Here is a 16,947-nt window from a genome sequence, read left to right as displayed (position 1 = left end):
AAATACAAAACAAAACCCAGCATGTACTAAAGCCATGATTGTTTTTAAAACTGTACAGTTATATACTTTGAAATAGAAAGAACATAATTTCAGCAGAAGATGTCTAAACCTGTTCCTTACTGGAACCTGGTATACCAGGTTCCCAAGATGAAGACATGAGTGCCTACTTTCATGACCTAAATTCATGTTTCTTTGTAATACAATGCCAAGAAAAATGGGTTTGATAAAAAGATAAGACTTCATTCTGTCACCATATGTACTCTTTCTGTTGGAAAAATGTGTGTATCACAGCATAATCACCTTTTAATGCCTCCGCCACAAAGTGGTGTCGGAGGCATTATGTTTTCGGGTTGTCCGTCCGTCCTTCCGTCCGTCCATCCGTCCCTCCGTCCGTCCTTCCGTCCGTCCGTAATGAATTTTGTGGCAAGCGTAACTAAAAAACCTTTAGAGATATCCTAATGAAACTTGGCATGTATGTGTATTAGGGGGTGAAGTTGTGCCTATCAACTTTTGGGTGCACATGCTCAAGGTCAAAAGGTCAAGGTCAAATACATAAAATTTCACTATTTCCTCTATATCTATGCATTGCCTGAAGATATTTTCTTGAAACTTAGTGTATACATTAATTACCCGATTAAGATTCTCTGGTGAAAGTTTGGGGTCATGAGGTCAAAGGTCAAAGGTCAAAAGGTCAAGTAAAAATATTAAAATTTCACTTTTTTCTCTGTACCTTGGAAATTGTTCAAGGTATCTTCACGGATCATAGTATGTATCCATGTACTGACTGGCAGTGATTATCTAGAGAATTTAGGGTTTGTGGGGTCAAAGGTCAGGGGTCACAGGTAAAGGGCAACACTTCAAAATTTTAGTATTTCCCTCATATTTATGCAATGCCAGCAGGATTATCTTTTTTTTTTTACACTTGGTGTACGCATGTTTAACCCAATAGAGATTCTCTGTTAATTTTTTTTTTCTTTTTTTTCTCAAAGGTCAAAAGGTCAAAGATCAAGTGAAAGTGCTGAACTGACTTTTCCCTCCATATCTAGGAAATGATTCAAGTGTAATATCTTGAAACTTACTACATATTTATGCATGTTCTGCCTGACAGTGATTATCTTAATATGAATTTAAGGGTCAAAGGCCAGATGAAAATGGCAACAATTTACTATTCAATACAGAAATTGCACTTTTTCTCCATACCTTGAAAATTACTCAGTGCATAAACTTATGAATGGATCAAAGTCAAGTTTAAGTTCTTAAATCTCCAAATACATGCTCTCCTATTCATCCAATTAAACCTAGGTCAAGGAAAGTGAACATTCAACACATTTGTGACAAACTTATCATTTTAATATTTTGCCAATTTTGTGAAAATGTAATCACACGTTGTCCACATGTACTGTAGACCTATTAGGAGAACCATGTATTATGGCGGAGGCATACCAGTCGCCATAGCGACATTTCTAGTTCTGATTTAGTTTGTGCCTGCTTTGCCATAAAACTCGTATGAACATGAACATAGCAATCAAAGCTGAGCTCAAGTAGATTTCTGTGTTCACTTACCCCAGTCATCCCATTCAAGTGCCTGGTTTTGTGTAGAACAAAAGAGTAAGAGCCCATCAGCGCACGCTCTATTCATACCTCGCACTCAATCGATATTTCCATTGTTCAATGGCACATGTAGTTGACAGTGTAAAGGGAATACATGTACCACTTGACTGCTTTTGCTCAGGTGTATTACCTACCTGTCCGTTTTTTGTCGACGGGCAAAAAGAATCTCATTTGGGGGCACTTAATGCACTCAGAGAATTGCGGAAGGAACGGGTTAATTTTGTTCTTAAGGTTCGCAACAGAAGTTCAATATCTGTTCTTGTCACTTGTCACTGTTAATTGCTTGGAAAATGAATTAGTCGTCTTCTATTCTTGAAATCTGAACCTCTCAAGTTTCAGCATAGAAGTATGTGTGTTTGTTTGTGTGTGTGTGTATGTATGTGTATGTGCATTTAACTTTTGTTTTTGTTTCCCTGTGTTTCCATCTGTTAGATTGATACTTGTCTACATATCCAGCAAAAAGTGGAGCAATGTGGTATCAGGGCCCAGATCCAGGAACTATGGTCTCGTGGTGGGACCGTGTCTTGTGGAGTCGTAAACGCCGACACCCGGTTCGCCTTCCGCTCCTCCACGGCCATGGTATACCTCTTCATCCAGATGAGCTCAGAGATGTGGGACTTTGACACCTGTGGTGAGGACTGATGACTTTTCAACCTCCTTCTCTCCTAAAAATCTCCCATCATCATAGCCATGATCATGTCAGGATAACTATTACTAAACACCATTAAAATCTGACACAGTTTGGATTCTAGTAGTAATGATTGAATTAATTTGGAGCTCTTTATTCATTTCGCTGTTATAAAATGTTTTGTTTTTGGTGTACAAACTATGCAATGCATTGAGCAAAAAAAAAAAAAAAAAGGAGAAAATGATATTAAATGGGTTAATCTGCAACCAGTTGTGAACAGATGACCAATTGTAGAAGCTAAAATCTACCTCTTTTCTTGTATTATATATTTTTACTATCTTGGTTTCCTCCAGTGCTTGTTTTGTGTAGCAGAGTGTGCAAATGAGAAGCTGCATTTTTCTGTTATTCATGCACAGTTGTATTCATAATTTTGTGCACATGAATGCATCAGTTTGCTTCCAGAAGTGAATTTTAAACCCCTCACTGACGATGCCTGAAGCATGATCCATCCAGTTTGGCAGACCCTTCTGTGTGTCAGTGTCTGTGTCTGGTTTTTTTTTTATTTTTTATTTTTTTTATTTTTTATATTACACAAGAACTGAGAACACAATAAGCCTTTCATAAGATATTGTATGAGGTGAAAGTAAGACACATTTTTGGGAAAATTTAGTCAAGTTCAAAGGTCATAAGGTTATAAGTCATAGGAAAATCCTTACCGTTCACCCTAATCAACAGAGCTCAAAAAATATTCTGCATCAATCATTATAAAATGATGATGTGGCCACTGTATGACCCACCGTGATACTTATGTGATATTTAGTGCAACACGGTGAAGGTTAGGATTGAAGGTCAAGATGTAAGGTAAAAGTTTACCCATTGCACAGTGATGTCAAGTGTTGCAAGGTCTTTAATTTCTCCTGTGACATTTTGGTAGGAAGCTGCTGTGCATGTCAATCCAGGTTTCTAAAATACTTCACAGAGGACAGGGGAAGGAATGGTAGCTGAAATGTGATGCAAGGTATCTGTTCTACATGCACCTTTATGTGTTGATTTGGTCCATGCATTTTCTTTTTGTGTTCAGAAAGATGCTAGGGGATAGTATTACATCAAAAAGAGGAGGTTCAAAATGGCTATTGTTTACTGATCGATTGCTTGCCACATCTGCACATCTGACCGTTGTTTTCACAGGTGACTTGTACATGGAGAAGGCAGTGACTGGGTTTCTGACAGAGCTCTTCACGAGGTGGAAAGAGAAGAATTCAAACCATGAGTTCAGCATCATTCTCTTCTCCAGAACCTACTTTGAGGCCGATTCTGTTGGTATGTGTCTTTTATGTGATCACTGTGAAATAAAAGGAATATTCACGAAGGGAAAAATGCAGCAGACTGTTCATTTGTAAGCCTCTGCTTGAAATGAAAGTACTATTGAGTGGAACTGGAAGATACTGATTGTCCAGGAAGTATTGATGCTTTATTTGTCCTCTTGCATGCTAGATGGTACTACTGTCATATGCTGGTGGAATTGTTCTTGTCTGTAAAATCTATATTTACAGTGCTCTTTCTTATTTGTTTTGTTTTGTTTTGTTTTTTTGCCATTTTTTCATTTAGATGACTTTCCTCCAGAGATGCGACCCAGACTTCATGTCCATGAAGATGGGAGATATTATGAGGATTACTACAGGCAAGTGTTCCTTTTTTCATCCTTAAACAACTATTACCATGGCATCCATATCATAAAGTGATTATTAAAAAGCATTTTTTTTTTTTTTTTTTTTTTTATAGTCAGAAAGAATATGTGGTTTTATTGCCACAGATTGACAAATTGCCCTACATTTATGCAAAAAGCACCAAGTATTCTGTGTTTTACTAATACCCCTGGTAGACATTAAAACTCTGAAAAAAATAACAACAATTAATATTTAGTGCTTAGTTACGTTGGTGATGTAGGGCAGTTTGTTATTCAGTTGCAATAAAGACAACTCAATTCAAAAATTTGTCAAGTTAAATGAGCATGTGGTTTTGCTGATGAGAACAACAAACTTGCTCAGGAGATTTCACACCATGTAATTATCATTTTTTTTTTGGTCATCTCCATTTAATAGAGTGTTTGCAAGAAATGAGAGAAGAGAAGACTGGATGCAGATCCTTGCTCCCCTCAAAGTCACCATGCAGAGCTATGCAAAAGACATCAAGGACTGGCAGAGAAGAGGTGATTTCTCACTCTCATTTCAGCAGCCATAGTGTGTGCGTAGGCAATGCTTCTATTAAAGATTGTCATGCACTAATAGTGAAGATTGCACAAGTAGTAGATGCCTGTATTCACAGGAAATACACATTCTACACAGTAGCGGTCAGGGATGCAGGCTGATCTATCAAGTTACATGAGATATGTATTTCATGAATGCCTTTTATTTGGATATGTCTGAAATTGATGTATGTTGTTAAATTACATTGTTTACTGCACATGTGAAGACTTTATAAACTAGATGGTTATCAGAATGATCCATTGAATTATCAGAACTAATGCTATAAAAATGATTTGTATTACAAAATTCAGGATAATGTAATGACTTTGTCTTATCTTTAAACATTCTTTCAGTATTCTGAATGTTTTCCTGTATGATAATTAGTAAATGCCTGTTTTATAAACATGTGTGCAATTATTGTATGTGTCAACAAATTAAATTGATATGATAACAGCCGTGATTTAAAAAAAAAAAAAGTTCAAGATATCACCTTTGATGCATATACATGTATGTGTAGGCCTGTTCTATCGCAAAACATCTTACCATTTAAAATTTTGCAATAAAGCCTAAGATATAAGGATTAATAGTATTTATCTGTTTTAAACCATAACTGTAGATGGTATAGTCTGGCAACATTGTTATTATGAATGTTATCACCAAAAAATTAGGATTCTAGGAGCTTTACTTTCTGATTTAGAGCAAAATGTATGATTTTATGCATATATTACCATAATTGATTAATATAATGAAAATTTCCATTTCTTTTTGTATAGTTTGGTAAATTACACCACTGGTAGTGCATGTGCCAATTTTTATGGCGATCGCCGGGGGGCGGGGGTTTGAATCAATCCTCCCCCGGCCACAGAACACCCCAAAAAGCCCAGCCTGGTTTCAGGGTTAAGAGCGTTATGTACATCTTTGTGATCAAACAGACCCCAGCATGGCCTTGACCCCACAGGGGCATTAAGAACTGCTGGTGAGCTTGTCATATCATTCCATTGCTCATGTGCCGTGAGGGTCATCATTACCCCATTGTACTACTCTCCCCTGTTACAGCGGGCTGTCTGCTGAAAGGTCAGAACTCAAACTCCTGTCAGGGCAATGTGCTGGAAGCGATCAATCTCAGTCTGAATGGTAAGAAGGGGGCAGGCTGCCAGCCGACACCTTCCCTGCTCACTTTGCAATGACCTCATGTGTGCCTCACATGTGTAGTGTTGCACCTGTATGCAGTTATAAAGTAATAAACCATATTTGGCTGCAGTTAAAATGTGATTCCCTTGGGGCTAATGCATTGCAGACATGTTTCCATGAAGAGTAGATTTATAATGGGGTGCCTTCCGATAAGCAAGTTTGGGGTTTCACTTTAAGCATGATGAGCAGAAACAAAGTTATTTGTACCAACAGGACATGTTGGTACAAATACTGACTACATTGTACTGAGCACTACATCACTGAGCACTACATTCTAGTATATTGTACTGCTACATACACATGGTGTCTCTGCAAACCTTTTTCCCTCAAGACATTTTGGTTTTTAAATTCACTGAGATGAGCATCTGTGATGTACGGTGCAATTCAGTATTTGGACACCCTTGATATTTGGTAGGTGATTGATTGTTGTATCTGTTGCATGGCTACTATTGTGCAGCCACATACAGGGGTTGGGTGACAATATCAGAGCGCTATTTTGTTTTGTTTTGTTTTTCTTCGATGGAACGGAGTGGTCTGTTACATAATGAGATGTGCAGATATTGTGAGTTGGAATGATTAGAGTGACCATGGCAATGACATAAACATTTGTGACCCGCTACAACAAAAGGATCCGAAAGTCGGGGAAGGACAATTTTCTGAAAATGGCATGACGTTATTCCCTTAGTCTTCTACTTTAATTTCATATAGCACTACTCATAAAAGTAGTCAGTTGCGGAGATATTGATGATTTTATTTAACGCATATCAAGTAGTTGAGGAAATCAGAGTTCGAGAAAAACGCCTTCAAAGTTTTCCTTCCAATGCTATCATGATCAAGGGGAGGTGAGACAGTTTTCACCGCTTGACAATAGAAGGCATGCTCCTAGCGACCTCCGCGATGTTCACTCAAGCTTAGCGCCATTGGTATATGCACGCCAATCAGTAATCAGGATACCACGCACTGACCAATCAGAACACTCCCTCGTTGCCAGGGGCAGAGTCTAGCTGTGGCACTAAATCCAAATCTTTGGACACGTTTCTGTTACGTTGAAAGTCGGAAAATCATGGCCCAGAAAAACACTGATTTCTTACTTTTCCTTTGATCATCTAGCTTTGAAATTTCGGCAGATGATAAACAAAACATTAGACTTCAAAATTTTGCCAAAAAAAGAAATCCGATTGTTTTTACCAGTTTTGATGATGTGCCTTCTAACTTGATTTTTTCGCCTCGGCCGTCAGCGACTTTACGATCCTTTTGTTGTAGCGGGTCACATTTCATGTCTGAGTGGTCACTGCCATTGCTGTCTTCATTGTAACTTTGCTCACCGCGTGTTGCAAACATGGTGAAGTGCTTTGTGAAGTGGGGCCTCCAGAGTAATTGTGAAACCACATGGACATTGCTCACACACACTGAATGTAAACAGTTCATTAAAAACTGTTTGATGTTTACTTGGCAGTCAGCAGTGATATGCCTATGCAACCTATGCAGTAATGACATCCATTTTACAGAACTGGAGGGGTGGGGGGAGGGTGGGTTCACAAAGAATTGAAGTCGGTCTTAAAAATTATGATCAAATTGGAATTATGGTATACTGTGTGTGAATGGTATTTTAACTTCCTGATGAACATGAAAAATTTTGAGACTTTTTCATGCCGCCATTGATACACAAAATGAAATAAGTGACAGAGAAATTTGTCTAAATTTTTATAACAATTTGAAGTGGATTCTGAAAGCATTTATTCAATAAAAGTGAACAGGGAAACCAGTGGCATACCATACTTTGAAGTTGAGCTTACCTTTTAAGATTGATGTAAACTCTTTGTGAACCACCCCCCTGGAATTTTTTGCATTCCAACCATACCAAGTATCACGTGCAATTTGTTCACATTGACATGTCTTATTAGCACTACCCTGTAAATAGACGTAAAACTGAATCTGCAGATATACTTGACATGCTTGACATTTGTATAGACCGATTCGGGTTCGTAGAGGGCAGCAGACAATTTGTGGCACTGGGCGCAGCCATTAGCTCATTTTGAGGTGTCTTAGCCGACCCCCCTTCCTCTCCCCCACCCCACGGGCAACATGTTTATTGCGCACTTGTAGCAAAGGTTTGTGCACTAAGCAAGCATTCGCGCACTCAGTACGAGATGCCCATTGGCTAAAACAACCGTGCATCAGTTTTTCATTCCGTGCGCGTGAGAGGGGTGGGGAGAGAGGAGGGGGGGGGGTCGGCTGAGATACCGCAGTAATGGCGCTGCTCATGCCAAAAATACACATAGCGCGTCACAGAATCGGTCTATATCCTAGTGAGCTCCACAATGAACACTTAGCTATGTAGTTTAAGGAAGTGATTCTGTATCTGTTCCTATACTCAAAAGACTTGGTGCTCTTGTGACCATATCATCATGTTCACTTTTAACCTGTTGAGGACGGACTGATTTTACTATAACACGCATTTCCCATAGATGCCTGCCCGAGTATACTTGGGATTTGTTTTCAACGGGTTAAAAAGCAGTGTATGGAGTAAATGGGAAAAACCCACCTAATTTGCAGATCTCTACATGTATGTTTTCACGTACATGTGTTTGGAAACCATGGAAATATATATGATGACATAAATGGTATCCTGGGGTACCAAATAAAAATCAGCCATTTTGTTGAATTATTTATTTTTTTAAAAAGGTTGTACCCTGGGTGCCAAAAAGAGGAAATTATTTTGGTGCTGGAGCTAGCGCGCGCTAGCCACTGCACTGCACTGCACTAAAGCACACGCTAGTGGTATCGCAGCTTCCATGCCCGCATAGTATAACATGCAGTGGCATGGGAATGCCATGTACACACACACAGTGCATGCATTTTTCTCTGGCTGTCCTCGAGTGGACGTGAGGTGGCGCTACACAACATGGTTACCTGGGGTACTGCAGTACCCCGGGGTAACGCGTGATGCATCATATGTGAATAGTTTGATTGCAAAATAAGTCTCCTTTGTTTTTTGTCAGTTAAGATATTTGCAATTAAAGCTGCTAAAAACAGAAAATGATGAGATGTTTTTTACCGTAGCTTCAAGAATATCCTGTATTATGTAACAAGTGTTGTATCTTAGAAGAGGTTTAATTTTGCCCTGGCTGATGAAGACCTTACACGTTAGTAACCTGTTTTGCAATCAAACTGTTCACACATATATACGGATACATTATTATGCATAAAGTAATTTTTTAAAACTGTGTGTGCAGTTGAAGCTTTTATACACAGGAAGAGTTTCTGTGGCATCTTTTATTGTTATGAAGATGATGATACCATGACTATTAGACTTACTTCTATAGAGTCCTACTGTTTTTGGTGAAGATGAAAAGAGTAACGAGTAATGATTATAACTACTAGTGTTTTCATTGCTACTGTTGTGATTCTTGCTATTACTAAAAGTAGTAATAATATCATCGCTTTTTTTTTTTTTTTTTACAGATATTAATCTTATGATCTTCATTTATCTCACTATCGTCACTTCAATTTTCAGTGTTTGACAACCACTACATGAACCGCAACTTTGACCGGACTGGTCAGCTGGTGGTCGTGGTGACACCAGGGGCCGGAGTCTTTGAGGTGGACAGGGCATTGTGCAAGCTGACCGAGCAGCGGATGATCGACTTTGGTAAGAAACTGTAACAAAAGGCGAAGAGTTCATAAAGAACCATTTTGTGTATGTGTGAGAATAGGTGTGGTGTGAATGGATTTATCCAGCATAAAGACAAGCAGGATCGAACCAAACTATCAAGTTGATAGGCTCAGAGGGCATTAAAATTTCATCTTGTTTTTCTTTTTTTTGTTGCATTTTTACACATTTCTAATGAATTTCATTCATGAATGAGATAGTATATATATATATTTTTTTTTTACGAATTTGTATTGGTAACTATATATCCATAATTGTATTGTTGCATATTTATGCCATGATAAAGTTGAAGCAATGGGGGAATTACATCCAACTCTGATCTAGTTTGATGAAAAGAAACTCCTTAACTCTTCATCATCATACCCATATGCTCCAAATTGTATGCAAAAAAAAAAGAAAAAAAAAAAGGAGGACCCGTGACGTAACGTGAATATCAAACTTATGAAGAATATTGAATGCTACAATTTGTGTATGAATCTTCTCAGTTGTAGCAAATAGAATATGACCGTTTTTTTTTTTCTTCTTCTTGTTTAAATGTCCGACCTACAGGTATTGGAAGTGATCTGGTATGTCTAGCAGAGCAACCTCTTCATCCTGTACCTCTTCTAAAGGTGAGTTAACTTGTCAACTGTTTTGGTCCATAAGTTTACATGTCATAATAATTGTGCAATCTCATGTGCTTCAGACCTGAAGTACTTAACTTCAAACTATGCTGAGTTGCATTTTTGTAAGCTGTAAGTTTCAGTGTGGCTTGTCCCTCACATAACCAGTAACAGTTTATGCTTTGTAACAGCAATTTTATCAGTGATCTTGTGATTGGGGAAGAACACCTACATGCATGTTTTATTTATCAAATAATTTTTTTTTTTTTCAAATTTCATGATCTCTCTTCTATTTCAGTTCCTCCATGCACTAAACAAGGATGTGGCCTACAAAGACAAATATCACATTCCACACTGGCTGAACTACAGCTTCTACCTCTCACCAAGCCAGAAGAGAAGGTACCAGTCTACACAAACAAACTTCATCTCTAGGCTCAGGCTTCCAGACAGGACTGTAAGTTTGATACTACAACGGCAGCAAAGAGAAAAAACTGAACAGTTGTGTTTCCTGTTGTTGCACATGATACTGTTTGTGTGTTTTCCCTAGCCTGTACATTGTACTTAAAGGACAAGTTCACCTGCGTAAACATAAGGATTGAGAGAATGCAGCAATATTAGTAGAACACATTAGTGAAAGTTTGAGGAAAATTAGACAATCGATGCAAAAGTTATGAATTTTAAGATTTTTGTGTTGGAACCGCTGGATGAAGAGACTACTAAGGCTTGTGATGTCATATGAGTACAACAGTATAAAGAAAATGTTCACATAATAAAAGAGCACTTGACTTGCCCCTTTCTAAAGGCATAACATTTGTCAGTAACGAGTCAAGGGAATGTGTACTTTTTTCAAAAGATGAAATTTTGTGAAATTCTCTTTATATTTTCCTTATACAGTTGTACGCATGTGATATCATACACTGCAGTAGTCTTCTCATCCAGCGGGGACTGCACAAAAACTTCAAAAATTCATAACTTTTGAACGGATTGTCCGATTTTCCTCAAGCTTTCAATGATGTGTTCTACAAATATTGCTACATTCTCTCAATCCTTATGTTAATGAAGGTGAACTCGTCCTTTAATATCTAATTCAAGCTCTGCTACGTAAGCACATTGCAGCAGTTGCAAATTACAATGCCAGTCAACAAGGCAGCAGGTAGACTTAGCCAATCAAATGCAAGTATTCTGTTTGTTCAGTATTGTGCATGTAATTATTATTTTGATGCAGTTATTGCAAATGGCTTTGTCAGAAGTTGTGTAGAATGTGAAAGTTGGTTTGAGTTTATAGATATGCATGCTATTATTTTTTTTTTTCAATAGTCTTGCTCTTGCAATTAAATGGTTGATTTACCATTTCTGACCTCCCTCCCATGGGATGGCATTCAGGATGAAGATGCACCCACCACCCAGCGCCCTGCTCCAGCTCTTCCAAGGATACCAGGATATGCCCGTTGCCATGTCGACAGCACGCAGAGCACAATCAGCATGGATTCGGATGATCTGGCCATCAGCAGACTTGCTCCGGAAGAGGAGGAGGATGAAGACGAGCAGTTTGAGATGCACGACAGGAAGCTCTTCCACAGGGGTCGGAGGCGGAGGTCAAAGGTAGAAGCTGTGAACAACCCCTTCTCTCCCGACACGCTATCGGTCGCCCTGACTGCCGATAGGCGTCGATGGACACATGCATTTCCACGTGGTAAATGTCTCCCCTACTGTGCGAGATTTAGATCCATCAAAAGCCATGTCTAAAGTGATGAGATCATCTAAAATCTTTTAATCTATCTTCTCCGTTTAGGTCTCACCGAGAGAATAATACGTCATTGAGTTCTAAGTTTTGATGCATACCAGAAGCTGAGTTCGATCTTGTCTCTTAATCGATTGTAGAAGAGATTTTGTAAAAAAATAATGCTGTACTCTTTGTTTTGTAGTTGTGTATAACACTGATATTCAGAAACTTAAATTTTGATAAATCATCTGACTTAAAAAAGCAATATGTTAAATGCTTGCCCTTTGATTTTTAAAATGTTTTCTTGTATATTTTCTCAACAAGGTGGGAGTGGTGAGATGGTGCAGCCCCACCACCGGCAGCTGGTGACCACACCCAGCCAGGAGAGCCTCCACGACCATGCCCAAGCATCCCAGGAGGATGCAATGACCCTGTCTTCCAGCTCTTCCAGTCTGGGCAGTGCTAGTGGAGCGGTACAAGGTAGGTCATCTACCTTGGCACAAAGTGTTGCCACGTTAAAGATTGCCAAGACTTCTGTGATTTTTATTCTTTTCTCTTTGAAGAGCATGAAAGGCCCAGAATATCATTGCTGTTGTCATTAATTTATAGGCTGTGGAAAGCATGTTATGTCTTGGTTTGTTTGATAGTGAGAAATAAGTTTAAACAAATTAATAATGACAGGGCCTGGTAGAACAGCATGAATACTGAAGATGTTACCCTTAAAAAAGAAGGCTATATTTATTAGAAATGGAAATCTTTATTTCACAGTTTGCCATACGTTTTCATAAGCAAACTCCACCTACATGTGTTCGGAAGGAAAGCATTTCTGTAAGAAGAAGAGACATATTGCTCTCAATCTAAGACATTCACTCTTCAAGCAAATATTTAGAAATCGTTTCTGTATGTCTGTAAAATTATTGGATCACAAGAGAACTAGGATTTATTCCCAATGAAATATACATCTGTGAGGACACCAGATGTGGTTGGCTTCATAATTTTTCTTGCTGTTTTTTGTGCATTTGAATGAAAACCTCTGACTGGCAAGCTGCAAGTGCATAATGAGCATTTGTCATCTTAAAACTGAGAATTTCCTAATTCCAGAATTTGATCTTGCCTCAAAAATCTTACATTTTGACTCTCAGGGATTCTGTTATACAAGGTCATATTCTCATTTGTGTTTATGTTCAGTTTTCTGACTTTAAGAGATGATCCTCTTGCAAGCAAGATTTGATTGACACTAAAGTCATTTATTTAGATAGGGTCCTGCCTCTCATTTCAGACCACTCCCATCCCATGTGGACGAGGGTGGACAGAAGACGGCGTCTAGGGTGTGTCTGGGGTATCACAGGGGAGCAAGTTTGGACACCCTTCCTCCAGTCAGGTGAGCTATAAAACACAAGCAAACAGACAAACAAGAACTAATTTAAGCAAACAAACTCACTTTGCAACTCTTTAGGTCTGACTTTCTCAGCTTTACATTCTGTGCTGATTTCTGTGCAGCCGTGATGATAGTGTTTTATTCATCCATTTTTATTGTTTTGTGTATATATATATTTTTGATGTATTACTCATCAAGCATGTAGATGTCAACAAGTGACATTCTTGCATCATTAGATGTTGATGAGCTTCGACCTAACCAATGCCAGTCCAATATGTCACTTGGTTTTAAGAACTTTGGTTCAGTATTTTTTTTTTTTTTTTTTTTTACTCCTTCTTTGTCTGCATCTTGAAATATGCCCTGAGTGATGTGGGTAAAAACCACTAGAAATATTGCTGTAAAACTTCATCTTTTTCACAAGATCAAGAGAAAACTTTCGTTTTGAGTAAGGAAGGTTGTAATTTTTCTTTTGTATGTAAAAGCAACTTTTTTTGGTAGTTAAATTACTCTTGTTTCATTCTGTGTATTTAGTGATAGTCTTACTTGATATTTCATACCTGTCATAGTTATTTTGAGCATATACATTGTATGTCATCATCAAGATTTGTTTGTTTTCTTTCTTGTTCTGAATTTGCTAACTTGGAACTGTGACAAACCTGTGACAAACCTGAAAATGCCCTCTGAGCATTTACCTACATTCCTGGTGGGATGGAGGCACACTCTTATGCCAGAGAGGGCTGGTTAACTTATAATCAGGTCAAGTTTGGAGGAATTACATGTTACAGAGTGCTGATAAAAAAAGCATGGCAAGGTTACAGCTAAATAATGTTTCACGTAAAGGATTGAAGATGGCTGATATCTTTCTGTGATGGCAATGCCACACGCAGTTGCTGTAAAAGCTCTTTAGAGAATCCATCATTAAGTCTCGAAATTGCGTATCACACAGGCATGGACTGGAAGTCGATGACCGTGACTGCCTGCTTTCCGACGTCGACAGACTTCTATCCTCTGAGGCAGAGCCTGGAGAATGACTACCAGGAGGCTCCGTACACCATTGACCTGGAGGATGAGAGGAATCTGACCTACTCCGCCCTCCTCCAAGAACTCATCTCTCAGAGACTGATACAGGTCAGTTTTGTCCATCACTTGACCATTAATCTCCTTCTATGCTAGGGACTTTGGACAGCGTGTACAATGCCGTGGGGGTTTTCTGGACCAATTGGCACTCAAAGCACAAAGGGTCGAAGGTCATTCAGAGCTGGAACATGGATTCCATAGATTTGATGTAAAGTGCATACCCTCCTAGCTACATGTAGCTAGCTATGCACACTAGTCTCCAAGACTCAAAAACAGTGTGGAGACAATATGTCATGTTGATAGCTGAGCATCCACACTCATCCCCTCTCCAATCCTTTACCCCTAGAATGGGGCAGAGATTTCACACAGAGATCAAATAAGCCTATTCTGAAATTTGCAGTGTGAGGAAGTGTAGCCTGTATCTATTGTACTGTATGTGGGGCTATAAGATCACATGGTGTATTCTAAGGTTTTCTATTTCCAATGTGGATGGTCTTTGCTGCCTTGGCACACTTCAGTTTATCTTGCATTAAGTTGAACGGTATTTCAGTTGAATGGAATTTGTATTTGATTGAATGCGGAAATAAATCAAAAGTTGAATGGTGGAGAATGATGTCACCAATGATTCACATGGCTATCCACTTGTTGGGTAATATTTGAAGATGCATGCAGTCTGAGAGAGAAAATCTCCGTTTCGTACATGTTATCCTCCAGGACTTCCAACTGGTGATCCTGACACGAAAGGAGCTGGCAGGATTTTCACAGAAGAGCAACATGGATCAGCCTCTTGTCTGCAATCCAAAGAAGGTTAGCTCAAAGAGATAACCCAGTGATCACTGTAACTGGCTTTTTTGATGCATTCACCTTATGTGTGTTTAGAGAAACTTCAGGATTGTCTTAGTTAAAATGATAAGATGATTTTTGTATTCTGCAATTATAGAAAAAAATAATAAGATCACTACCTATGGTAGACATGGTGGTAGCATATCGGTACTAGGTGTTCCAAAAAACATTTCCCACTTTTTATCCTTAAATAGTTCGCAAACTGTACATCACATAACACTGTCATTGATATGAGTAATAGCTGAATAGTGTACAATTTAGTGGGAGGTGATTTGAATACGAGGGCATGAATTAGTTTTGTTAAATCCATGATTAATTTTAAAGATAAGTTCCAGATTAATGGTCAAATTTGAAGCCTTTGTACAAAATTGAACTTTACACAAGAACCCATGATGTGTGTGTGCTTACAATGACCTGAACAATAGACATGAATACCAAAAATATCACCTTTTCAGAGCTCTACTGACTAGGCTTCTGGAATCTTGCTACAAGGCACATGAATACTTTATTAATAATTCATGTGGATTACATTAGATATACTAGCTCAGATGAATGTGAGCCATACTTTTCTCACATGAATGATATAACAAATCAAAGATCGAAATAACTGCAGATTGCTTTTGCAGAACTCAACAGACACTTATTCCGTTGAGGACGGACTGAATTTGCTACAACAAGCCTTTCCCGTAGACACCTGCCTGAGAATACGTGGGACTCATCCTCAACTTGTGAAAGTTCTTGTTTCAGAAGGCATTCAATTTATTTGTTTTGAAAGAGAGGCTTCTGACTGATTCAGTGTCATTCTTTGCCTATTTTTTCTAACTTTTGTAGAACGTGTATGTGCTGAGCTATGGTAAAACTTTCCACAAGCTGTCTTTGAAGCCGGATCGGACTGGTATTGAGGTTGTGCTCTATTCATATAGGTGAGTCTTGGTGTGCAGCTTTAAGATTTGGGACAAAAAACAAAACTTGTATATATATGACTACCACACAGTGATATCCTGTTTCAATGTCCACAGAGCAGATTCTTAAAAATATTAAAGTGATGGTACAATATCACCTTCCTGTCTTCAGGTAGTCAGTGGAAGGAAATTGTTACTTTTGCACAAATATGAATTGTTCAAAGTCAGTAACAGAAGTGGGACATGCATTTTTCATTTCAAAGGAGAAGCTGGAGGGGGGGGGGGGGAACCTGTTCCTGCCCATTTCAGCGATAGTCCTTGGTTTGAGAGATATGTGTGTGTGTGTGTGTGTGTGTGTGTGTGTGTGTGGTTTTGGCATTGTTTCACAAGCCCTGTTTCTTCTTTTGGTGTAATTTCCATGCAGACAAGCCAACTACTTACCAAAGCTTGCCTACACCTACTCCCTGTGGCCACAGAACAAGCAGGCTTACCAGCTGGCTCACACAAGGATGTACCACAAACCAGTGGAGCACAAGTGGAACTACCGAGATAACTACATCTCTCTGGGCGGTATGGCCCTGAGGGAGGGCTTTGAACTCCAGGAGGTATGTGACCTCTGACCTTTTGTGTAATCCATATTCCATCTTCTGGAGATAGAAGGCAGAAAGATGTGACATTGCACCATACGAAGACTAAAAGGAAAGAAAGTGTCACAGAGGACTATTCCTTTGATACCAGGATATAGCAATTCTGAGCTTTGTACATGTGATTGTCACAATTCGTTCTTGTGGGCAACAAGGTTAATGTTTATTGTTGATCTGTCCTTATTGCACTAAAAACTACACAACCACCAATTCATTCACCTGCAAACTTGTCATAATTCTTTCTTTTTATGATGTATTAATCAATGTTGGATAATGCTAGCCTTCAGAAATGTTTTAGGTTGTGTTGCGTAATTGGTGCCGAACAAAGCTCACAGGATGCCCTACATTGTAAAGGAGATCTGCTGTACTTGTAACATGCACAAATTTGACTACTATAGTCACAGAATATTCTATGAAAGTTTAATTGTT

General features: G+C 38.7%; 1 protein-coding gene across 1 annotated transcript in view; it reads left to right on the top strand.

Moving 5' to 3' along the window:
- LOC140226779 (GATOR1 complex protein DEPDC5-like) overlaps positions 1-16,947 on the top strand; it is a 30,386-nt gene that overhangs the window by 5,175 nt on the left and 8,264 nt on the right. The window contains exons 6-20 of the mRNA XM_072307206.1: positions 2,044-2,242; positions 3,428-3,559; positions 3,848-3,920; positions 4,342-4,448; positions 5,542-5,619; positions 9,194-9,328; positions 9,899-9,960; positions 10,250-10,405; positions 11,335-11,644; positions 11,999-12,133; positions 12,930-13,055; positions 13,999-14,180; positions 14,844-14,936; positions 15,804-15,895; positions 16,299-16,479. Coding sequence (XP_072163307.1) covers positions 2,044-2,242; positions 3,428-3,559; positions 3,848-3,920; positions 4,342-4,448; positions 5,542-5,619; positions 9,194-9,328; positions 9,899-9,960; positions 10,250-10,405; positions 11,335-11,644; positions 11,999-12,133; positions 12,930-13,055; positions 13,999-14,180; positions 14,844-14,936; positions 15,804-15,895; positions 16,299-16,479 — 2,061 coding nt within the window. The remainder of the gene's footprint in view (positions 1-2,043; positions 2,243-3,427; positions 3,560-3,847; positions 3,921-4,341; positions 4,449-5,541; positions 5,620-9,193; positions 9,329-9,898; positions 9,961-10,249; positions 10,406-11,334; positions 11,645-11,998; positions 12,134-12,929; positions 13,056-13,998; positions 14,181-14,843; positions 14,937-15,803; positions 15,896-16,298; positions 16,480-16,947) is intronic.

This window comes from Diadema setosum, chromosome 4, assembly GCF_964275005.1.
Source record: "Diadema setosum chromosome 4, eeDiaSeto1, whole genome shotgun sequence".
NCBI lineage: Eukaryota > Metazoa > Echinodermata > Echinoidea > Diadematoida > Diadematidae > Diadema > Diadema setosum.
The sequence above is the reverse complement of the archived record's forward strand: the minus strand, read 5'-3'. Positions and strand labels throughout refer to the sequence as shown.